Raw genomic sequence first — 25,492 nt, 5'->3', positions numbered from 1 at the left:
ACGCTTAATACTCGACGCCGATCAGCCAAAAGTGGAAAGTTTCTACGCTTAATACTCGACACCGATCAGCCAAAATTAGCTGTTGAGCATACAGTTGCTTTTAACTATTTGGGGTCGGAACAAATATAGCCAGTGTCGCATTGGAGGGAGACGAAACCATACCTTGTAAGGCGTGTCTGATATAGTAGAATTATCAGGCTGCACAGCAATCACTTGAGAGGAATACTGATTAACATAAGAGTCAAACTGATTGGTGTCACTTATGGTCGGTACAGATTTGAAGAAATTGCGCTCTTCGTCTAAAAAATCACAAATTTTAGAAGCTACCACAGAACAATACCGGAGAGCAGTAACAGAGCAAACTTACAATTATCTTTCCACAGACAGAACAGATTTCCGTCCGTGGTTTCCGTAACCTCGTAGTTGGAGTTGTCAGTCAATATCAAATCCTTCCTCACACATGCTACTTCTTCGCTGAAAGCACATTAATAATGATGAGCTGTATTTCAATTCCGGTCCTTTTAGCTTATACCAGTCAGTACAAGGCCTCTGAGAAATTTCAATTGAAATGGTTTGTAGTAGCTCAGGTCAGTTAAAGTCTTAACTGAATAAAATTTCAGTCAAAATTTCGCACTGAATGGTACTTTTTCGAAATTGCAACACATGAGGATCATAGCAGTTGAAACTATAAAAGCGCCTAAAACAAGCATTCTAGAGATCAATCGTCTGCTTTTCTTCTCACTCCTGGTGATTTAACCTTTAATTTCTTAGCATGTTGCTATGTTTGGACACTTTTACCGCTTCATCGCACGAAAAGTTTATTTCTTTCCCAACAACAAATAGCATATCATGGTAAAGGCATGACTGATTAAACAATCTGTTTAAACATCAATTCAAAATCAAATATGAAACCAGAAAACAACACGAATTTTTCCGATAAACTAAATTTAAACTTAAACTGAGAACCAATTCGAAAAGCATATACTACAACTTCAACAATGGTGCATCAATCTCTTCTATGCGGAGTAAGAAAAGGAATTTAGATCAACTCAACTGGAGGATACTCGGGTACGACGTACCCAAATGAGGCAGGCAGACCATATCTATCAATTCCAAAACACTCAATGGTGATGGATGACAATATACAAGCAGAATAGGAAAGCGAGTTGGTCCAAAGGTGTTGGCTAAACGTTTTAGTGACCAGGAAATCGCAGATTTACGGGAACGATCACCGACAAATCAAGTATAAAATCTAAAACAGGTAGCCAATTTGATTGGTATAAACGACTGCCTTTCCGAAAACTTCTTTATTAAGTAATGAACTTCAATTATGAGGTGTCCACTGCTTTCCCTAGAAGGTTAATAAAAATTAGCTATATTAGTTAACAGATTTGGCCAGCACAGTATCCAAATGCATTGATTTGAATCCAGAGTTCCAGATTTATCTTAAATATCTACATTCAGAGGGCTTTATCCAACCAGAAAAAGGCTCTAAAAATAGTGGTCTGCCCGAACTTTTACCACTTGACAAAGAACTAATACCAATTTTATGTAGAACGATATTCAAATAAATATTTGAGCCTTCATCTAACCTAGGCCATTCATCTTACTCTTTACATCACGCTAATTGATGTTCATCAACAAAGCGATTTGAACCTAAATAGCTTTTAAGAAACATTGAAAAAAGAACAAAAGAGCAGTATTAACCCACAATAGCAGCACATAGATCATATTGTAGTTACAGATTAACCGATTACAAAACACAAACCACGTCTCATTTATTAATTGAACAAAAAATATAAGTGCTAAAAATTTTTTGAGACTTTCATGTTCCTTGTGGCAGCACATCAATCAATGTAATTAACTTTTGACAATGTTTGACAATTACTCTGATAACAAATCCTTCCTGAGCAGGAAGTTCCATATGAAGTGGGAAAAGTCGTATTTCATACTTGTTGGCAAAAGCAAAACAATATACAGTTGGGATGTTTATTCCGCTGCACGGAAAACGTAACTTCTGGTTAAAATATGGCGGAAAAATGGCGTAACTTTGGCGATTTACAAACATAGCTGGCAGATTGCCAGAAAATAGCCGCAATGACTTCGTAGATCTGCAGTCTCAAAAAAAAACAGTAAAAAAGACAGACCAAAAAAAAATTTAAATAGTTTCAATGGCTCATAAAGATCCATAAACTTGGAACATAATAATTTTCCGAAAAATTGACCACAACCATTCCATTAACTCTAGAAACTATGCAGCAGCTCATTATCAAAGCTCGAAGGAGGTCCCAGGGCCCCTGGGGCCGGAAAATCAAAACATAACCGACTAACGTCGGGCGAATTGCTCTCAAACGACCGGCGAGCGGTTGGCTTTCTCAGTAGCTAGCCACGGGGGGTGGGGGGTCACCGGGGGCTGATGGGGGAAACAATGGGTTGGGTGCAACAGCGCGGTGGGGGTGGAGTGGAGGCAAGGGTGGGGGTGGGGGGTCAACAGTGGGGAGGAGGGGGGGGGGGGGGTGTCAACCTCTAAGAACCACCCTTCACACCATAAGTACAAGTATAAGTCTCCAAAACAGTTTGAGCTGAAACGGAGCTGAAAGGCTCTAAGAGCACTTAATGCCCGCTGGGCGCTACCTGTTTATCCCGTTTTTGAGGACGAAAAGTCAAAAGCGTCAGACAAAAAATCGGTCAAGCGAAAAATCGCATTGAAAAGACCGACAAGACTAAAATAATTGCTACAAACTTTGTCTGAGAGCAATTAATAAGCTGGGCTAAACAAAAAATTGTGCGCACCAATATAATTCTTTTCAGTCTCTCGACACAGCAATGAATTCATGTCGATTCAATAAGAGAAAAACAGATTACATCAGAACTCGCAAAAAATTCAACGACATTAATTGAAGCAAATGAAATCAGCAAATAAATAAACTACACGTCTTTAAACTTTAATTTTTTATCAAAGCTAAAATGAAAACACCTATTCGAAATCAACCAAAAAAACATCGAATGATTCAGTTTTAAGAATAGACAAAAATTTGTTTATAATTTTGTTAGACAGATTCGTTCAAATAGACTACCGAGTCCGTGTACTGTTCCTATGTCAGCAAAAAAGATGGGAAGTTTCCCAACAGTTCCACATTTAGCTTAGATTCTCAATCAAGGCATAAAAGAAAATGTTTCCTGATTGCTTCCAGTTGCTATCACAGAATTTGTTTAAAAAACGAGGTTCTAAGAACCGTAACAGTTAAAGATCCTACCAATAAACTTCCTTTATCAACAACGATCTCGTTCTTCACAATATTTGACAAATATCTACATCAACAAAAAACCATATCCTGGAAAACGAAAAACTGAGATTAGTAAAGTTTTTTTAAACATTTCCGAAACCCAAACTCTACTAAATTCATTTTTTCATTTTCTTCTAAACCCAGCTTTACTATATTTCTGAGAATCACTTTCGATATCTATTGATTAGTGTCATCCGAATTACGCTCTTTGACATGCATAATTAATTAGTTTTCAGATTGGTTCACCAAAATTTGAAAAAAGTGATAATCATTTAATAAGTCCTCGGCACAAAATATGAGCAAGCACAATAAAGCATTATAGCTAGTTTTTTTGCGCCGCAAGGAGAGGCTTTCAAATTTTCAATTTTTCTTTCATCTAAATAAAATATTGAATAGTATTTGGATTTTGTCTGTTGAGATACTTTTTCTGTTGTTTCTTGTATCCTTCACTCGTGGTTCACCTGACAGCGGATTAACCAAGGTTAATTTACTTTCCTCCCTCTAAGTTGATATTTTAAACAAATCAGATTCTAGTTCAAATTTATTATATTTTCCAGATAAGTTGGTGTCAAGGGCAAATTGCACGTTTTTTCAGGCACGCATGGTATTTCAACCATATAGACAAAAAACAACAATGCCTCTTAAACTGAGTCCTGTGGTAATCCACAGAGTAAATTGTTTTCGGTTGAACAGTCATTTCTGATGTTTTTCCCTGAATTCCATATCATTTCCACTTCAATAGTAAGATCTGATTATCCACGGCATCAAAAGCCTTAGATAGATCGCAATACGCTTCACGTTTTTGCTTCGGTTAGTAGTTAAAAGATTCTACATAGTTTCAATTATTTCACCAACCGTGCACCGCTTCCCGAGGAAGCCCATCTAAGTCGAACACTTTTCGAAGTAAAATTTCGAAGATATTAAACTTTGATAAGCCTAATAGCCTTCTACACTTTCTTTTCAATTTTTTTCAATGATAGGTAATATTGACTTTGGTCCATAATTCGAGACTTAAATTCCTTGTGTACCGGTATCACTAGCCGTTTTCAAACATTTGGGAATAATTTTCTTCAATGCACCAGTTTAAAAGTAAACTAAGTGCGCCACACACCACAGGATCGACAATTTTTCAAAAAATGTATTTATGAGGTTTATTTTATAGCAGGACCTTATTTTCCAGACTTTGGTTATCTTGTACACTTCACTAAGATCTGTTTAAGAAAAAAACAATTGAATTAACATTTCGTTCAATGTTAGAATGACAACCAAACGATCTCATATTCTTAGCAAGGCTCGGACTTTTTCCAACAAAAAAGTTTATTTCGTCTAATTCGAAGTGTACTTCTGATCTTCTGTGAGATCTTCTTTTCTCCGGTGTATCCTCTTAATATATCTTTGACATGCATAATTAATTAGTTTTCAGATTGGTTCACCAAAATTTGAAAAAAGTGATAATCATTTAATAAGTCCTCGGCACAAAATATGAGCAAGCACAATAAAGCATTATAGCTAGTTTTTTTGCGCCGCAAGGAGAGGCTTTCAAATTTTCAATTTTTCTTTCATCTAAATAAAATATTGAATAGTATTTGGATTTTGTCTGTTGAGATACTTTTTCTGTTGTTTCTTGTATCCTTCACTCGTGGTTCACCTGACAGCGGATTAACCAAGGTTAATTTACTTTCCTCCCTCTAAGTTGATATTTTAAACAAATCAGATTCTAGTTCAAATTTATTATATTTTCCAGATAAGTTGGTGTCAAGGGCAAATTGCACGTTTTTTTCAGGCACGCATGGTATTTCAACCATATAGACAAAAAACAACAATGCCTCTTAAACTGAGTCCTGTGGTAATCCACAGAGTAAATTGTTTTCGGTTGAACAGTCATTTCTGATGTTTTTCCCTGAACTCCATATCATTTCCACTTCAATAGTAAGATCTGATTATCCACGGCATCAAAAGCCTTAGATAGATCGCAATACGCTTCACGTTTTTGCTTCGGTTAGCAGTTAAAAGATTCTACATAGTTTCAATTATTTCACCAACCGTGCACCACTTCCCGAGGAAGCCCATCTAAGTCGAACACTTTTCGAAGTAAAATTTCGAAGATATTAAACTTTGATAAGCCTAATAGCCTTCTACACTTTCTTTTCAATTTTTTTCAATGATAGGTAATATTGACTTTGGTCCATAATTCGAGACTTAAATTCCTTGTGTACCGGTATCACTAGCCGTTTTCAAACATTTGGGAATAATTTTCTTCAATGCACCAGTTTAAAAGTAAACTAAGTGCGCCACACACCACAGGATCGACAATTTTTCAAAAAATGTATTTATGAGGTTTATTTTATAGCAGGACCTTATTTTCCAGACTTTTGTTATCTTGTACACTTCACTAAGATCTGTTTAAGAAAAAAACAATTGAATTAACATTTCGTTCAATGTTAGAATGACAACCAAACGATCTCATATTCTTAGCAAGGCTCGGACCTTTTCCAACAAAAAAGTTTATTTCGTCTAATTCGAAGTGTACTTCTGATCTTCTGTGAGATCTTCTTTTCTCCGGTGTATCCTTTTAATATATCTTTGACATGCATAATTAATAAGTTTTCAGATTGGTTCACCAAAATTTGAAAAAAGTGATAATCATTTAATAAGTCCTCGGCACAAAATATGAGCAAGCACAATAAAGCATTATAGCTAGTTTTTTTGCGCCGCAAGGAGAGGCTTTCAAATTTTCAATTTTTCTTTCATCTAAATAAAATATTGAATAGTATTTGGATTTTGTCTGTTGAGATACTTTTTCTGTTGTTTCTTGTATCCTTCACTCGTGGTTCACCTGACAGCGGATTAACCAAGGTTAATTTACTTTCCTCCCTCTAAGTTGATATTTTAAACAAATCAGATTCTAGTTCAAATTTATTATATTTTCCAGATAAGTTGGTGTCAAGGGCAAATTGCACGTTTTTTTCAGGCACGCATGGTATTTCAACCATATAGACAAAAAACAACAATGCCTCTTAAACTGAGTCCTGTGGTAATCCACAGAGTAAATTGTTTTCGGTTGAACAGTCATTTCTGATGTTTTTCCCTGAATTCCATATCATTTCCACTTCAATAGTAAGATCTGATTATCCACGGCATCAAAAGCCTTAGATAGATCGCAATACGCTTCACGTTTTTGCTTCGGTTAGTAGTTAAAAGATTCTACATAGTTTCAATTATTTCACCAACCGTGCACCGCTTCCCGAGGAAGCCCATCTAAGTCGAACACTTTTCGAAGTAAAATTTCGAAGATATTAAACTTTGATAAGCCTAATAGCCTTCTACACTTTCTTTTCAATTTTTTTCAATGATAGGTAATATTGACTTTGGTCCATAATTCGAGACTTAAATTCCTTGTGTACCGGTATCACTAGCCGTTTTCAAACATTTGGGAATAATTTTCTTCAATGCACCAGTTTAAAAGTAAACTAAGTGCGCCACACACCACAGGATCGACAATTTTTCAAAAAATGTATTTATGAGGTTTATTTTATAGCAGGACCTTATTTTCCAGACTTTGGTTATCTTGTACACTTCACTAAGATCTGTTTAAGAAAAAAACAATTGAATTAACATTTCGTTCAATGTTAGAATGACAACCAAACGATCTCATATTCTTAGCAAGGCTCGGACCTTTTCCAACAGAAAAGTTTATTTCGTCTAATTCGAAGTGTACTTCTGATCTTCTGTGAGATCTTCTTTTCTCCGGTGTATCCTTTTAATATATCTTTAAAAAAAATTGGTTGTTTTGCTTTTGACAAAACAGCCATCGCAAATTTTGCTTTACCTTTTCGTACTGGAGATTTGATCACATTCCTTTGTGTTTGAAGCCCTTCTGCTGGGATCAATTTTATTATTTATTTTTTTCATAGCGCTTTTTTTTTTTAAAAAAACTTGAGTTCTATGATATCCTTTTGAAGTGTTTCAGACACCTCTTGAAGTGAAAGGTATTTCATTTGCGGATTATGTGCTTTTATTTCTTCAGTAGCTCCCAATTGTAGTCCAGACAAAACCCTCTACATTCAAATTTTGTCCAATGCAGCGTAAGAATCCTATTTTTATTCTCTTTCACACATGAAAAACTACTGTAGTTAAATTCCACTAGTGATCACTTATGGCCGTTTTTTAAACCTGGGCAGTTTGAAATAAGTTGAAAGTCAAAATAAGGTCTGTACTGCATGCATTCTGCATGCGAATTCTACTTCTCTAGTATTTAAAGTTACGATATTCAATAGTGTAAACATTGAGCTGCCCATTGATTTCCTCTTCATTTTTGATTTTGTTGCTACATTAATATTAAAGTCTCCACACAAAATATGATCTGAGATCGTTTTTTCCAATAAATTCGAAGGATTCAAAACTGCAAGAAATTGCAGTGCACTAATTTAGTTGTACAAAATTGCTACTAATAATCCCCTTCAAGAGCCTAGCAGCGAGAATCTGTAAAAGTTTCGAGCATGTTTGATGTTCTAATTTAAAATGATTTTCCTTCCAAAGATATTAGGGCCACTTCATCTTTCGTTTCATTGCCCTGATTACACTAAAATTTTCGTATTTATTTTCGCAAAAGATACCTAGGATAGATATGATCCGCGTCATTATAATTGTTTGATTCTGTAGTGTTTTCGTAAATGCGCATAACTCATCAAAATTTATTCTCATTGAGAAAAAATTCGGCAACAAAAAAGAATTTATAATCTTAACAATTTTTACCTGCCAAAAATCATGACCTTGTACCTTACCTTATATGTTTGAAAAAACTTCGGTCGTGGAAAACAATTTTACCTGTTTTTCAAAACTTGTTGATGTGCGGGTTAAACAATTATGTACTTAAAAATGAACTCATGGAAAAATTTTTTATCTTCAGCTTAAAATCGATGCTGTTGTCTATGCAGCTGACCGACCAATTTAAATTGTCATTTATAGGTGCAAAAAAACATGAGGCGAAGGTCGGGTTTGAACCCCGACCTGCTGAGTTTGCTTCCATCACCTAGACAGAGGCATTAACCACTCGGCTATCAGGGCCTTGTTATGGTCTTCCTATCAACAGGTTTTGTTTGAACAACAAACTTTGTATTTCGGAGTGAGAGCAATTGAAATCACTAAAAAACTGAAAAATCAATATCATTCTAACTTCAATAGCAAGATCTGATGATACACGGTATCAAGAGCCTTAGATAGATCGCAATGTGCTTCACGTTTTTGCTTCGGTTAGTGGTTAAAAGAATATCCATAGTTTCAATTATTTCACCAACCGTGGACCGCTTCCCGAGGAAGCCCATCTGTTTCAAACATTTCGAAGAAGTAAAATTTCGAAGATATTATAGTTTGATAAGCCTAACAGCCTTCTACACTTTCTTTTAAATTTTTTTCAATGATAGGTAATATTGACTTTGGTCCATAATTCGAGACTTAAATTCCTTGTGTACCGGTATCACTATTTTATTAATTTTTCTCATAGCGCTTTTTTTTAAAAAAAAAATGGGTTCTATGATATCCTTTTGAAGTGTTTCAGACACCTCTTGAAGTGAAAGGTATTTCATTCGCGGATTATGTGCTTTTATTTCTTCAGTAGCTCCCAATTGTAGTCCAGACAAAACCCTCTACATTCAAATTGTCCAATGCAGCGTAAGAATCTTATTTTTATTCTCTTTCACACATGAAAAACGACTGTAGTTGTAAATTTAAAGTCCACTATAGTGATCACTACTGGCCGTCTTCATTTTTGATTTTGTCGCTACATTAATATTAAAATCTCCACATAAAATATGATCTGAGATCGTTTTTTCAATACATCCAAAGTATTCAAAACTGCAAAAAATTGTAGTTCTCTAATTTAGTTGTACAAAATTGCTACTAATAATCCCCCTCAGAGCCTAGCAGCGAGAATCTGTAAAAGTTTCGAGCATGTTTGATGTTCTAATTTAAAATGATTTTCCTTCCAAAGATATTAGGGCCACTTCATCTTTCGTTTCATTGCCCTGATTACACAAAAATTTTCGTATTTATTTTCGCAAAAGATACCTAGGATAGACTTTGTTTTCAAAAAAGTTATGATCCGCGTCATTATAATTGTTTGATTCTGTAGTGTTTTCGTAAATGCGCATAACTCATCAAAATTTATTCTCATTGAGAAAAAATTCGGCAACAAAAAAGAATTTATAATCTTAACAATTTTTACCTGCCAAAAATCAAGACCTTGTACCTTACCTTACATGTTTGAAAAAACTTCAGTCGTGGAAAACAATTTAACCTGTTTTTCAAAACTTGTTGATGTGCGGGTTAAACAATTATGTACTTAAAAATGAACTCATGGAAAAATTTTTTATCTTCAGCTTAAAATCGATGCTGTTGTCTATGCAGCTGACCGACCAATTTAAATTGTCATTTATAGGTGCAAAAAAACATGAGGCGAAGGTAGGGTTTGAACCTCGACCTGCTGAGTTTGCTTCCATCACCTAGACAGAGGCATTAACCACTCGGCTATCAGGGCCTTGTTATGGTCTTCCTATCAACAGGTTTTGTTTGAACAACAAACTTTATATTTCGGAGTGAGAGCAATTGAAATCACTAAAAAACTGAAAAATCAATATCATTCTAACTTCAATAGCAAGATCTGATGATACACGGTATCAAGAGCCTTAGATAGATCGCAATGTGCTTCACGTTTTTGCTTCGGTTAGTGGTTAAAAGAATATCCATAGTTTCAATTATTTCACCAACCGTGGACCGCTTCCCGAGGAAGCCCATCTGTTTCGAACAATTCGAAGAAGTAAAATTTCGAAGATATTATAGTTTGATAAGCCTAACAGCCTTCTACACTTTCTTTTAAATTTTTTTCAAGGATAGGTAATATTGACTTTGGTCTATAACTCGAGACTTATTTTCATTGTGTACCGGTATCACAAGCCGTTTTCAAACATTTGGGAATAATATTCATCAATGCACCAGTTTAAAAGTAAACTAAGTGCTTCACACGCCGCAGGATCGATAATTTTTCAAGAAATGTATTTATGAGGCTTATTCTATAGCAGGAACTTATTTTCCAGACTTTTGTTATCTTGTACACTTCACTAAGATCTGTTTGAGAAATAATTGAATTGACATTTCTTTCGATGTTAGAATGAAAACCAAACGATCTAATATTCTTAGCCAGGCTCGGTCCTTTTCCAACAAAAAAGTATTTCGTCTAATTCGAAGTGCACTTCTGATCTTCTTTGAGATCTTTTTTCTCCGGTGTATCCTTTTAATATATCTTTAAAAAAATTGGTTGTTTTGCTTTTGCCAAAACAGCTATCGCAAACTGCTTTACCTTTTCGTACTGGATATTTGATCACATTCCTTTGCGTTTGAAGCCCTTCTGCTGGGATCAATTTTATTAATTTTTCTCATAGCGCTTTTTTTTTAAAAAAAAACTTGGGTTCTATGATATCCTTTTGAAGTGTTTCAGACACCTCTTGAAGTGAAAGGTATTTCATTCGCGGATTATGTGCTTTTATTTCTTCAGCAGCTCCCAATTGTAGTCCAGACAAAACCCTCTACATTCAAATTGTCCAATGCAGCGTAAGAATCTTATTTTTATTCTCTTTCACACATGAAAAACGACTGTAGTTGTAAATTTAAAGTCCACTATAGTGATCACTACTGGCCGTCTTCATTTTTGATTTTGTCGCTACATTAATATTAAAATCTCCACATAAAATATGATCTGAGATCGTTTTTTCAACACATCTAAAGTATTCAAACCTGCAAAAAATTGTAGTCTCTAATTTAGTTGTACAAAATTGCTACTAATAATCCCCCTCAGAGCCTAGCAGCGAGAATCTGTAAAAGTTTCGAGCATGTTTGATGTTCTAATTTAAAATGATATTCCTTCCAAAGGCATTAGGGCCACTCCTCATCTTTCGTTTCATCTTGATTACACATAAAATTTTCGTATTTATTTTCGCAAAAGATACCGCGGATAGTCTTTGTTTTCAAAAAAGTTATGATCCGGGTCATTAAAATTGTTTGATTCTGTAGTGTTGCCGTAAATGCACATAACTCACCAAGGTTTATTCCCATTGAGAAAAAATTCTGCAACATAATAGAATTTATAATCTTAACAATTTTTACCTGCCAAAAATCAAGACCTTGTACCTTACCTTATATAATTGAAAAAACTTTGTTCGTGGAAGTCAATTTTACCTGTTTTTTTAAAACTTGTTGCTGTGCAGGTTTAACAATTATGTATTTAAAAATGAACTCACGGAAAAAATTCTTTATCTTCAGCTTAAAATCGCTTGCTGTTGTCTATTCAGCTGACCAATTTAAATTGTCATTTATAGGTGCAAAAACATGGGGCGAAGGTCGGGTTTGAAACCCAACCTCCTGAACTTGCTTTCATCACCTCGACAGAGGCATTAACCACTCGGCTATCAGGTCCTTGTCATGGTCTTCCTATCAACAGGTTTTGTTTGAACAACAAACTTTGTAATTCGGAGTGAGAGCAATCGAAATCACTAAAAAAAACTGAAAATCAGTATCATTCCAACTTCAATAGCAATATCTGATGTCCCACGGTATCAAAAGCCTTAGATAGATCGCAATGTGCGTCACGTTTTTGCTTCGGTTAGTGGTTAAAAGATTCTCCATAGTTTCAATTATTTCACCAACCGTGGACCGCTTCCCGAGGAAGCCCATCTGTTTTGAACACATTTCGAAGAAGTAAAACTACGAAGATATTATACTTTGATAAGCCTAGCAGCCTTCTTCGCTTTTTCAAGTTGTTTTCAAGGATAGTTAATATTGAGTTTTCTCTAAAGACTTAATGTCACCAGATTAGTGTAACGGTATCACTAGCCGTTTTCATACATTTGGGAATAATTTTCTTCAGGGCACCAGTTTAAAAGTAAACTAAGTGCGTCACACACCACAGGATCACCACAGGACAAGCTAGTCTGAAAGTCTGAAAGTAGTTTTTCAAACGGAGATACTGAAAACTTTCTTAAGTTAATCTCAAGCAGTTGTTTTCTCCATTTTAATGATTGAACCAACTTACAGGCAATAGGAGAAAGTACTCTCTAAAGTCAAGCAATATAAAGTTGATTGGACGTTTGCAACTTGGCAAATAGAATATTTTGTTTTATCACAAATACTCTTTTTCTTTTCTTGTTATAAATAACCCTATATAAGCATTTCGGCTAACCATAATCACATAGAACATGATTATTTGGTCAACTAGATTTTGGCCAATATCTTGTAGCAATTACGAGTAAACATCTTCAACCTCAATAAAAAAGTTACCTACTTTTATTATTTAAAGTGAAAACACAAAAGACCTGTAAAAATCTCATTGAATCTGACTTATAATTGAAATGACACCATTTGAGCAGCACAAATATCAAAGTCAATTTGCGTCTAAGTAATGAGGTTAAGAAAGATAAAACTTGCTCTTTCCAAAATTGGTTGCTTTTCCTGTTGTTATGTTTCAAATTTCTTCAAAGAACTAAATATACTTTGATGCCGTATCAACAAAAATAAGACGATGGAGGGTTACCATGAGGAACGTTGCCCAAAAATTCAAAAGAAAAAAGGTGATTATCTACATTTCCGGACAAAACTTTATTATCTTAGGCAAACATTTAGCGATGATCTTTTCAAGTGTTTCACATTTTCTGTTGGCTGAAATAGGTGGCCAGTTAGAAGCAAACGGGGTGCTAAGATTTTGAACTCTCTGAAGCCCCAGGAGCAAGCAACAGAAGATAGAATTGGAAAAACTTTTTCTCATCTCTTTTTTGTTGTTCTCGTCTCCAATTTCCCATAGTTCGTCAATTCATGGCCAATGCCATCAAATCAATTTTCAAACGAAATATAGGAAATGGTTTGAAGCTGAACGTTGGTGTCCACAGACTGTTGATGTCCACAAAAAATCAGCTAATTTTTCAAAATATAAATAACGTTCAATCTTTCGCTTAACTTCAAAAGAATGATAATGTTAACATAGTTTTGCGTTAGATTAAATGCTCTCTGATACAAGGGCCCTAATTTTGCAGTAAAATAGTTTGTTTGAAAGGCCAGAGAAACCAACAAAGATTTGGCTTTTTCGGGTTTTATCCTATTCTCTAGCAAATTTCTTCTCTATTTTTAATCAGCAGCCTTGTACATCAGCAGTCTTTTACATAAGCAGTACCACAGTTTTTTTTGGGAACGGATTCTGTCAGATAAACTTAGACATTATTTATAGAGCAATAAACATTTTTGAATATAAAATTATTTATGGTTTTGAAGAAAAAATCATTTATGGTTCCGTTATAAAAATTCATGGTTTTTTCTCGATTGTAAACAATTTTCTATGTTATTTTCAATCAATAGTAGCAGTAACAGGCAGGTCTTTCAGAAAAAAAAAACGTCTGAGCGTGAGTACCCTGAAATTAACGAATTTGCGTTCTCTTTAAACTTTTGCTTCCGGGTTACATTGTCCACGTTATAATTTCGCAAGAAGTATTCACACTAAATATTGCCTATTTATGGTGTTGAACAGGATAGGGGGAAAATTATCAGTTGATTTTCTGTAGCCGGCATTTTTTAATCTTTATTTCTCCTGGGGAACTTTGTCTGGTTGCTCCAACGTCCACCATTTCAATGTAGTTGTTACATTATTGCTATATTTGCCATTTATCAGATCTTTCAAGGACAACACGGCCTGCATTTCTATGCAGAGCGTTAGTGGCTTTAATTTTCTCAGTCTCGTCTTGTACAGCTCTGTAATATTCAAGATCCATTTGGTCTATTGAAAGACAAAAAAGTAGAAATCTAAATTGGGTACTAAGAGGAATAAAAAGAGCTTGCAAAAGTAGAAAAGACATATATTTTTTAGTTTATTATGTTTTCAAACTTCATTTTTATATGGAAATCTTCTCTTTCGTTTTTAAAAGAAATTGTATAATCGAATATAATTGTATATTTTATATAGCTTCATGACAATTTTTCTGGCAACTGTTTCAGTATAATTTAACAGTTTAGAACCCTTCTCAATCCCCTCTAAGGGCTATAAAAAGATTTTTCTCTGTTTTTCTACGATGCGTAGACAAAAGAGAAAATTTGACTGAAGGGAAAAAACATAACCCGTCGGGCGAATTACTCTCAAACGACAGATGAGTGGTTAGCTTCGGCAGTAGCCAGCTGAGGTTTAGGGATGCCATCATAGGGGGGGGGGGGGGGGGGTTATCGGAGTGGGGGGTCAAGCAATGGGGGGGGGGGGGGGTTAGATGGACGAGAGGGGTCCAACTCACCAAGTAGAACAAACTAGACGAAAAGTGTTGGGGTGGGGTCAAAGTTTTAAGAATAATAACAGCCCTTCACAACATGGAACAGCCTCCGCCAAACAGTTTTGGTGGATCGCATACTTAAAAACTAGTCAGGCTCTAAGAGAGCTGCTCAGCCATTTAATGCCCTGCGAGCTTTACTTGTTTAACTGGTTTTGAGGGAAAAGTCTCAGACGAAAAGTTAAAGGGTCAGACGAAAAGCCGGTCAAGTGAAAAATCACATAAAAAAGACAGGACTTATATAATTGCTACAAACTCCGTTTGAGAGAAATTAAAGAGCATATATATTCGCATATATATTCCTCATTTCGACAAAATGTTGGAACAATTAGGTGAAATTTTTGCCCTTTTGTATCAAGTATTTAGTATTTTAATGTTACACTTCAGCAATGACAAAATGCAGGTTCAACTAATTCTTGTTTCGGTCGATTTAGTGTGTATGAAAACACAACTTACTTTATTCTCGTAACTTCATGGTCATCAAAGGCTTTCTTGTCATCTTCCGAGCAATCAAGATCGCAGAAGCAATTTATATCGCACGCATTCTTAGTTAAGTCACAAAGACAGTCCTCTTGAGCAAAAGCACATTGAAACGTAATGAACACTATGAGATGACAAACTGACATCAGATTGCTTTCTATGCTCAGGATCATTCTCGATCTATAATAAAAATCAAGCATATCTTTTATATATTTTAGGGAACTATCCTTAGATTCTTCATATAAAATCTGAAAAGTCCCTCTCCTAAAAGCAAGGAATTGGAGTAATTGGTTGCAATTAAAGATCGCAGAAGCGCTATATTGCACGCATTCTGAGTTAGGAGAAAACTAAAGACAGTTACAGAGTACGCAAAGCAAAGGAAGGCAGTGAGATTAGGAAGCGACATCAAGGGTTTTCACCCGTTTTACAGTGAAAACGTATGTATGGGTCAAAAAAGGAGGAATTGAACATGCAATCCAGTCATTGAGAGCTGCTTTTAAAAACACAGATTCGGAGGCGATCATGCTTATCGACGCAAAAAAAAAAACGCTTTCAATAGTCTCAACCGTTATCTTGCCTTACGAAAAATCGAGAAAATATGCCCTTCTCTCTACCATTCTATATGTAATTCATATCGTGAACCATCAAATTTCTTTATTAAGAAACAAACATTATTCTCTCAGAAAGGTGCAACCCAAGACGACCCCCTTGCGATGTCGATGGAATTGCCATTATGCTCTTAATTGAACTTCTTGACGATTGCTTTACAGTTCAAAAGTCTCTTTTTAACAGTAGCACAAAGGGCCGTGTACACCATCCGGCATCGATGGACGAAGGTCGGAAAATAGGGGATGATGAGTAGCACTTAGCCGGGAGCTGCACTCCAAGCTCTAAGCTGTTCCCCTTCAGACAGTGTAAAGCCGGCCCAGTCAAAAATATAAGTAACAAGTGGAGAGGAAAGCACCTCTATATACATTCTGAGAGTGAGAGAATAAAGTTATCTTTCCTCCTGGATTATATCTTTGCCGACGATGTTCGGTATGACTCGGCCAAGCTGCTCCTCCACTTTGTCCAAAACCCCTGCCATAAATAGTGCAGTACGCTCAACTTCAGTTGAACCCCTTGTCGAAGATACATAGGCTTTCTCGGGAGAAGTGAGAGCAAATTGACCAAGTCTGTCGAAACTTATGTTCATTTATTTTCTGCATCTTTCAGGAAAATTTTACTGGCCTCAGAGCTTCCGATAACTGATCCCAGGACTCGAGCGCCCTGCGTGATTTCCACATTTGTGCCTGCAAACACAGTTGACGCTTGGCGCTCGTATACTGGCTTAACTATCAACTGACACTTCGCAGGATTGACAAGATACCCGGGCCGAGGTTTCCACCCGTATTTCACCGTTATTAAGCGATAATAAGGGTGTAAAGCAATTTCCACTCTTAAATAGAGGGGAAAAGAATGCAATAGAGTAATTTTGAGAAATTTACACTTTTTTACTGTCTTTGCACTCTTTACTTCACTCTTTACACTCTTTACTCCCTTCTTTACACTCTTTACTCCACTCTTTTTAATAATATCACTAAAATTACACTTTAAAATGGAATTCCACCATTATTAAGGGTAGCACTAACGGTGTAAAAATACTATTTCACACTCTTTCCACTCTTTTCCCCGTTATCTTTGGGCAAAATCCTCGGCCCAGGTATCCATACTTGGGACCCAGCTGAGTGAGTTTAACGGAGAGTGAGCTTATCGAAGAGATTTTTTTGTGTAATAATTGTAAATAAAATGTTGTAAATGTTATATTAACTGTAAATAATTCCGAAAATTCGATGTTATTTTGACTCATTTTTAGAATTATAGTCAAAGACAAGTTTATATACTTTGTAAATGCTTTCATTTAATTTTTAAACCTGACGATGAACGCAATCTTCGAAAATGTTCGTTTTAATTAATCAATTTAAGTTTTAATTGACAATTACTTCTCTGGATCTCATCGAAGAGTGCCCTGATATCTTTCAACTTACCGACAACGCTACCATCATCAGCATACCATTTTTGTGTCAAAGAGTCATCGTGAAGTCTTGTTATTAGGGGTAGGATTGAGATTCCATACTTTGCCATCGCAAGGGGATCGCCTTGTGTTGTACCTTCCTGAGTCAGATTGGTCGACTTACCGATGCAGAGATAAGACGGGTGGCTCATGAAATGCTATAGTGCAACATTCAAAGATGGGCATAAGGCTTTCACGTTCTTTAACGCTGTTTGTCTATTGAGTTTTCATGAAATCATTGAACTTCTTGAGGTCAGAGTGCTGCTTTTTATTCCTTGAATTCATTCTCATTTGGATTGACGTCGCTGCACAGAACAGTTCTGAGAAATTGCAACTGTGCCATGGACGCAGTCTAGGCTTGATGATCTTATTGTTCGATCCATCGTCCGTGTTCTTTGTTCGACTGAGTGTTAGGTGCTGAAGTATCGTACAGAGGGTCGGAGATATATCGGATCTCTCCGTGTTTACGGCATTCATGGAACTCTCAAATATATCCAGAAATTGCCGCAATAGCTTTGTAGATCTGCAGTTTAAAAAAAAAACAGTAATAAAGACAGACCAAAAAATTCGTCATTCCATTAAAGGCTGATAAGTTATATTTTGATTAAAAATCTGTATAAGTGTTTGCTGCCTGTATTAGTTGCTCTCAAATAGCCCTTATTTAGAGTGGCACACAAGCATTTGATTTTATCTCTTTGAAATAAAATAAATAGAAGTCAATTTCAACCTGAGGAAGTCATTTTTGAGAGTGAGGTAAGTCAAGTGTGACCAAAAATATAATCACGCGAATGAACAAAAAAATTCGCTCCACTAAGAGCAAAAATGGCGTCACACACGCACTTCAGTTGAAATTCGATGAATGATTGAACAAAAAGCGGATTTAAAGTGGATGTGACGTCATATGGTTGTAACAAAAATCGTGACGACGAAATAAAAAAACAAAGAGAAGGCCAATAATAGCCCCAGCTAACGCTGTGCGTCTATTAAACAGCAGAAATCGTTGTTAAAAAAGCTGACCACTTATGCCAATGTTTCTCCTCGAAAATTTAGAGTCGTTCATTTCATCGGTTCAGCATATATTGACATTCTTAGCACCTACAACACCCAATATTGAATACCTTTTGCGAAAATGTGAGAAATCAATCAACGATGAGCAATTACCCAATCTATTAAAGAATCCTTCCTACAATAAAAAAAACTGGAAGATCTGTTTGTTGCCAATAAGGGTAGCCTGAACAACCTTATATCTGAAGACCGCTTTAAAGAATATGAACGATCAGTTCAACTGTCAAGTCCATTATTCCTATCTCTACCCGAAGCCGAAATAATCTGTAACAAATCATACAAGAAATGAATAAGGAGAAATAGCTTGCTATCCAATCCAAAAAGTCTAGATTTAAGATCGAATTGAATAAGAACGAGATTCGCTCACTTGACTTAGCTAGTGAAAAGGGAGCATCAAGCTGGTTGAACGCTATGCCATTGAAGCCATATCACTTTGAACTAACGAAAAGCGAGTTTCGTAATGGCATTGTACTGGCCTTCGCTATAACTCGGACCCAGTGATGATGCATCACTATGCTATTGCAATGAAAATGTCACTATAGCACATGCCCTTCACTGTCCAAAAGGAGAATACACGCACATGAGACATAACGAACTTCGCGATTCATATTCGAAATTGTTAAGTGATGTCTGTCATGATGTGGAGATCGAACCTAATCTTTAGCAGCTGGAATGCTTTTGAGGTATCCCTTCAAAATGAGATCTTCTCATATCTCAGTAGACTTTTAAGGTTACGCTTTCACGACAAACGATTCCAAACCACCGAGAAAATCTATTTTATTTAAAAGCTGCTGTTAATCAAACTATATCAATAATGATGTTCAAAACCCGAACCAATTCTTTTACACTCTAAATCAGAAGCTCCTCAATCTTATTGACACGGTATTAATTTCGCAGAAAGTCAAAAAACTCGACGCTCAACGGTTTTTTTATTCAAATTATGTCGAAATCAAATACGCCTGACGTTGAATGCTATTTTATTATCTAAAATTTACAGTATTCAAAGCTTTAGGGAGTATTCACTCAAACATTTGAAGATGGCAGGTTTGAATGTCAAAACCCGACACCAGTTTACAATTCCTCCTTAGGTTTGTGAAGTTAAGACGTCAGACTCGTGTTAAAGGTCGATTTTCAAACAAAGAACAGATTTTTGTTTAGAAATCAGTACAAAAGCTCAATGTTTTTGGATGATGGTTTTCCCTCTACTTTTTATATCCGTGGCTACTATGGCAGCCGCCCGTGCGCATTAGTTTTTGCCTTTGGCTAATTGAGCGTGGTACTTGTCTACAGTGCAAAATTAGAAGTTAAAATGTTCAGTAGAAAAAAGTTGAAGAACTTACATGCCCATGATTTTAAATGGGCCAACTCTGGTTTCACCAGATTGATAAATTGCCACTGTTCAGCATTTCTGGCTGCTGCTGCTTTTAAATTATCTGATAACACCTCACTTCGCGCTGCATTTGCCCAATACTACTTCCGTTGCCCCCTTGGAATGATCAAAATGGTTATCCAGTTTTTGTTGAAATTTGACAAGGTGTTTTTGAAATGAAGAGTTGAGCTGGTATTCTTCAACTGTTCTAACTGCGAGCACTGGTTTTGCAGTTCCATTTCAATCTGCTGAGCGCGGGACCAAATATTAACGGGTGCCAGAAGTTTTCCTTTTTTTGGTCTTGAACTCAAAAGCGTTATTTCTTATTGTTTGGTCTTGAACTCCAGAAACCTTTTTTTCTCGTCTCGAAGTCGAGATGTTCACATTTTTTTTAAACAACTGACTTTTTTAAGGACTCATTTTCTTCATTTATTTTTTTTGAACACAATGTTCATTTATTAATTTGAGTAATTGATTATACATATGTGTTCCCGTTACGGGTTCAAGATTCAGCAATGGTTTCCGCAAACACGCTCCATTACTAACTAGTCCTAAATAGATAAACAATTTAGGAAAATTTTTTACAAATTGAAATATGATGTAGACTGTTAACACTAACACAGCAATGTCTTTCGCTTTTAAACAAAAGTACAAGCTTTCCGTTTTCAAATTCAGAAAAATTGTCATTTTGTCTGCTTGAAAAATTTCCTTATTTAATTGGTCGTTCCACTGAATAAAACTTTCATGACTTTTTTTGATGTTAATCTCGCAATGCTTCTCGACTTTTACAATGATGTTAATCTCGCAATCCTTTTACAAAAATGTCAATTTGTTTGAGCAATTTACCCGGTTTTATATCTGATTTAGAAATAACCGCTACGTTGTAGGTTTCGATCATTTACTTTTAAGTTACTATTCATCGGCAATTGATATATTTCACGATTCAATTTCATTCTGTTCTACCTGGTTTCTCCATATTGTTGAAAACTGCCGTCTTATAGTATAACGGAATTTATTCAAAGCGGGTCGCAGGCAGCGATTATATAATTGTGATACAACATTTTTGTAAGAGGGTCCATATGTCTAATAAAGGAAAATTTCTGACCCTCCATTAACACAGGAACTTATTCAGTGCAAAAAGGAAGTTTAGTTATTGTTGCAGCCAACTTGGGACATTTATGAACAATTAAAACAAATTCTGTCAACTCACCATGAGCTCCTCGAAGATTGTTACTAATGCACTCACAACTTTTTTTGATATTTCAATCATTGTTTGAAATTTCAGTAGTGGAATTTCACATTGGATCGTCCTAATTTTTATAATCAAAATTTCCACTCTTTGAAAAATTCGAAATAAACGGTGTCAATAACGGTTGAAAGAAAAACACCTGGCACTCCGGTTAATTGCACCTGATGTCCACACAAAGTAAATGCTTTTTTCTCTAAGACTTCTAATGCAAAATTTTTTTGTGTAAAATTTTTCCACTAATAAAGTCTGTGGTCTTGTTGTTATGTTGTTACCAACAACTTTTGCAGGGTCTTCTTTATTAAAATTAAACAGTGTTTGACCGTTTGACATGATTGTTAACCTTGATCAAAATAAGTTTCTTAAATCGTCTTCAAAGAATACGGTTTGGATGAAAACACTTTTTGAGAAACCTAGGAGATCCTTAAAGTTTATTAGGTTTCTTTGTAGTGGCTTTCTCAATTGGTTCAAATGGAAATTTTTGCATTGATTAACATTTTAACAATAAGTTTTTCTCTGTAGGTGAAATCCATTTCACAGGCTCAAAATACATAGCGCTTTCACAACCATTTTTTGCCATGAAGCTTTGAATATGTTCCGTGACATAAGTGGTTTCGCTCGCTTGTCGTAAAATTTTTTCAGTTACCAACCTGTCGGTCAACCAACTTTAAATGTCCTATCTCAAAATCTTGGCATGGTAAAAATTTTGTTCTGCAAAATTTTTCTACAAGTTCGTTCGTTTAAAGGGTATATTGGTTTTAGTAATCTTGAATTTTCTTTGGGGAAACGACATCAATTATAGGTTGCTTTTTTTAAGTGCAGACACTGTGCTTGGCGCTTCATACATGCCAAATTTTAATTTTATTGCACGCAGAATTTCAGCAAATATCAAACAATCTTTTTTGGATGGTTTTTGATACTCGAATTGTGTTATCACAGCTTGTACTGTTATCCAGGGTATAGATCTTTGTTAATAGGAAATTGTCAAAAGCATAACCGTATAACTTGATACAAGGTGACGGAGGAGCAAAAATGGCTACCAATACCAGTTACAAACTTAGTGATACTCCACCACACGACGCTCCGGACGGACTCGTTTTTCTTTTCCATTCCCTTATTCCTTTCTGATTTTTCCTGAAACAGAAATATTAGTTTCCTGACTGATAAAGTGCTCTTCAACTAGCTTATAAATTTTTTAAATTTCACAGCTACCAATTTTAATCGGCGGCTAGACTTTCTAGCCATTTGTGGTGCATTGGGATCACAATTAATCTTTTTTTTCAGTACTTCTTTTTGTTTACTACTAGCTTCATGTGGTTTATTTTCAGGTTTTGGTTTTTTGTTTTCGCTGGTGTACTCTACAGGTACCACTCACTCAAAAATTAAACGAAATTTTCATTCAGAGATTTTTTATGTGAAATTTTTACCGCACTAGATCACGAGATTATGAAGTTTCATAGGGAATATTAAATTATCAGTAATTTTCGTTAATAACTTTTTCTACCTCTTTAAGTCCAGTTATGTTGAACGCTCCTCGCGCCGCATCAGTTTTCAGAATTCGATATGCCCGGTTGATGGTATTGAAAAAAATTTTGTCTCCAAAAGCTTCAGGATGCGTCAGAAAGCTAAGTTTGTGGTAGTGTTTCTCGATCTGATCTTTTGAAACAGAACTTTTACCAACAAAATTTTATATAGAGTAGCAGGCAGGATAATAATGTTTTTGTTTCGAATCTCGAAACGACATTTATCCGAGGCCTTTGTTTCGGCTTTTTCGATCTAAGAGAAATCGTATTTCGATCAATGACAGAATCGCTTTTTGGGCATTCTTTGGCTAAAAACTGGTTGTAGTGTTGCAGTTGCTCAAACTTTGACCGCAATTGGTCACTGTTTTTTTTCGTTTCTTTATGGCTTTGTGCTTTTTACATGCCCATGATTTTAAATGGGCCAACTCTGGTTTCACCAGATTGATAGATTGCCACTGTTCAGCATTTCTGGCTGCTGCTGCTTTTAAATTATCTGGTAACACCTCACTTCGCGCTCCATTTGCCCAATACTACTTCTGTTGCCCCCTTGGAATGGTCAAAATGGTTATCCAATTTTTGTTGAAATTTGACAAGGTGTTTTTGAAATAAAGAGTTGAGCTGGTATTCTTCAACTGTTCTAACTGCGAGCACTGGTTTTGCAGTTCCATTTCAATCTGCTGAGCGCGGGACCAAATATTAACGGGTGCCAGAAGTTCCAGCCTAGCCATTTTCTAAGTCCGCGAAAGACAAGATTCCACTCGGTACACCCCCTGAAAAATCTCGGAAATACCTTTCCACATTTCTGGCATATAGTACACGTATTGAGCAATTTGCAGAACCTCGTTGCCCGCTATATTGAATAAAAAAACTGTTTTTCGCTTCTAATGTTTCTCAATATTTTCAGTCTTGAACTCAAGACTTTTCCTTTTTTTGGTCTTGAACTCAAAAGCGTTATTTCTTATTGTTTGGTCTTGAACTCCAGAAACCTTTTTTTCTCGTCTCGAAGTCGAGATGTTCACATTTTTTTTAAACAACTGACTTTTTTAAGGACTCATTTTCTTCATTTATTTTTTTTGAACACAATGTTCATTTATTAATTTGAGTAATTGATTATACATATGTGTTCCCGTTACGGGTTCAAGATTCAGCAATGGTTTCCGCAAACACGCTCCATTACTAACTAGCCCTAAATAGATAAACAATTTAGGAAAATTTTTTACAAATTGAAATATGATGTAGACTGTTAACACTAACACAGCAATGTCTTTCGCTTTTAAACAAAAATACAAGCTTTCCGTTTTCAAATTCAGAAAAATTGTCATTTTGTCTGCCTGAAAAATTTCCTTATTTAATTGGTCGTTCCACTGAATAAAACTTTCATAACTTTTTTTGATGTTAATCTCGCAATGCTTCTCGACTTTTACAATGATGTTAATCTCGCAATCCTTTTACAATAATGTCAATTTGTTTGAGCAATTTGACCCGGTTTTATATCTGATTTAGAAATAACCGCTACGTTGTAGGTTTCGATCATTTACTTTTAAGTTACTATTCATCGGCAATTGATATATTTCACGATTCAATTTCTTTCTGTTCTACCTGGTTTCTCCATATTGTTGAAAACTGCCGTCTTATAGTATAACGGAATTTGTTCAAAGCGGGTCGCAGGCAGCGATTATATAATTGTGATACAACATTTTTGTAAGAGGGTCCATATATCTAATAAAGGAGACTTTTTGACCCTTCATTAACACAGGAACTTCTTCTGTGCAAAAATGAAGTTTAGTTATTGTTGCAGCCATCTTGGGACATTTATGAACACTTAAAACAAATTCTGTTAACTCACCGTGAGCTCCTCGAAGATTGTTACTAATGCACTTTTTTGATATTTCAATCATTGTTTGAAATTTCAGTAGTGGAATTTCACATTGGATCGTTCTAATTTTTAGAATCAAAATTTCCACTCTTTGAAAAATTCGAAATTAACGGTGTCAATAACGGTTGAAAGAAAAACACCTGGCACTCCGGTTAATTTCACCAGAGGTCCACACAAAGTAAATGCTTTTTTCTCTAAGATTTCTAATGCAAAATTTTTTTGTGTAAAATTTTTCTACTAATAAAGTCGGTGGTCTTGTTGTTATGTCGTTACCAACAACTTTTGCAGGGTCTTCTCTATTAAAATTAAACAGTGTTTGACCGTTTGACATGTTTGCTAACCTTGATCAAAATTAGTTTCTTAAATCGTCTTCAAAGAATACGGTTTGGATGAAAACACTTTTTGAGAAACCTAGGAGATCCTTAAAGTTTATTAGGTTTCTTTGTAGCGGCTTTCTCAATTGGTTCAAATGAAAATTTTTGCATTGATTAACATCTTAACAATAAGTTTTTCTCTGTAGGTGAAATCCATTCTACAGGTTCAAAATACATAGCGCTTTCACAACCATTTTTTGCCATGAAGCTTTGAATATGTTGCGCGACATAAGTGGTTTCGCTCGCTTGTCGTAAAATTTTTTTCAGTTACCAACCTGTCGGTCAACCAACTTTAAATGTCCTATCTCAAAATCTTGGCATGGTAAAAATTTTGTTCTGCAAAATTTTTCTACAAGTTCGTTCGTTTAAAGGGTATATTGGTTTTAGTAATCTTGAATTTTCTTTGGGGAAACGACATCAATTATAGGTTGCTTTTTTTAAGTGCAGACACTGTGCTTGGCGCTTCATACATGCCAAACTTTAATTTTATCTCACGCAGAATTTCAGCAAATATCAAACAATCTTTTTTGGATGGTTTTTGATACTCGAATTGTGTTATCACAGCTTGTACTGTTATCCAGGGTATAGATCTTTGTTAATAGGAAATTGTCAAAAGCATAACCGTATAACTTGATACAAGGTGACGGAGGAGCAAAAATGGCTACCAATACCAGTTACAAACTTAGTGATCCTCCATCACACGACGCTCCGGACGGACTTGTTTTTCTTTTCGATTCCCTTATTCCTTTCTGATTTTTCCTGAAACAGAAATATTAGTTTCCTGACTGATAAAGTGCTCTTCAACTAGCTTATAAATTTTTTAAATTTCACAGCTACCAATTTTAATCGGCTACTAGACTTTCTAGCCATT

General features: G+C 35.5%; 1 protein-coding gene across 2 annotated transcripts in view; it reads right to left on the bottom strand.

Annotated features, from left to right (window-relative positions):
• The window catches only part of LOC142337091 (tectonic-1-like), a 145,282-nt gene that overhangs the window by 31,120 nt on the left and 88,670 nt on the right, over positions 1 to 25,492 (bottom strand). For both annotated transcript variants that reach the window (XM_075386161.1, XM_075386162.1), the window contains exons 2-4: positions 15,092 to 15,299; positions 368 to 474; positions 163 to 299 (exon numbers count right to left, since the gene is read on the bottom strand). In XM_075386161.1, the coding sequence (XP_075242276.1) occupies positions 163 to 299; positions 368 to 474; positions 15,092 to 15,288 (441 nt within the window). In that variant the 5' untranslated portion in view covers positions 15,289 to 15,299. The remainder of the gene's footprint in view (positions 1 to 162; positions 300 to 367; positions 475 to 15,091; positions 15,300 to 25,492) is intronic.

Source organism: Convolutriloba macropyga, chromosome 3 (assembly GCF_964194025.1).
Source record: "Convolutriloba macropyga chromosome 3, txConMacr16.3, whole genome shotgun sequence".
Taxonomy (NCBI): Eukaryota; Metazoa; Xenacoelomorpha; order Acoela; family Convolutidae; genus Convolutriloba; species Convolutriloba macropyga.
Note: the sequence above shows the minus strand (reverse complement) of the source record. Positions and strands in the feature narration are given on the sequence as shown.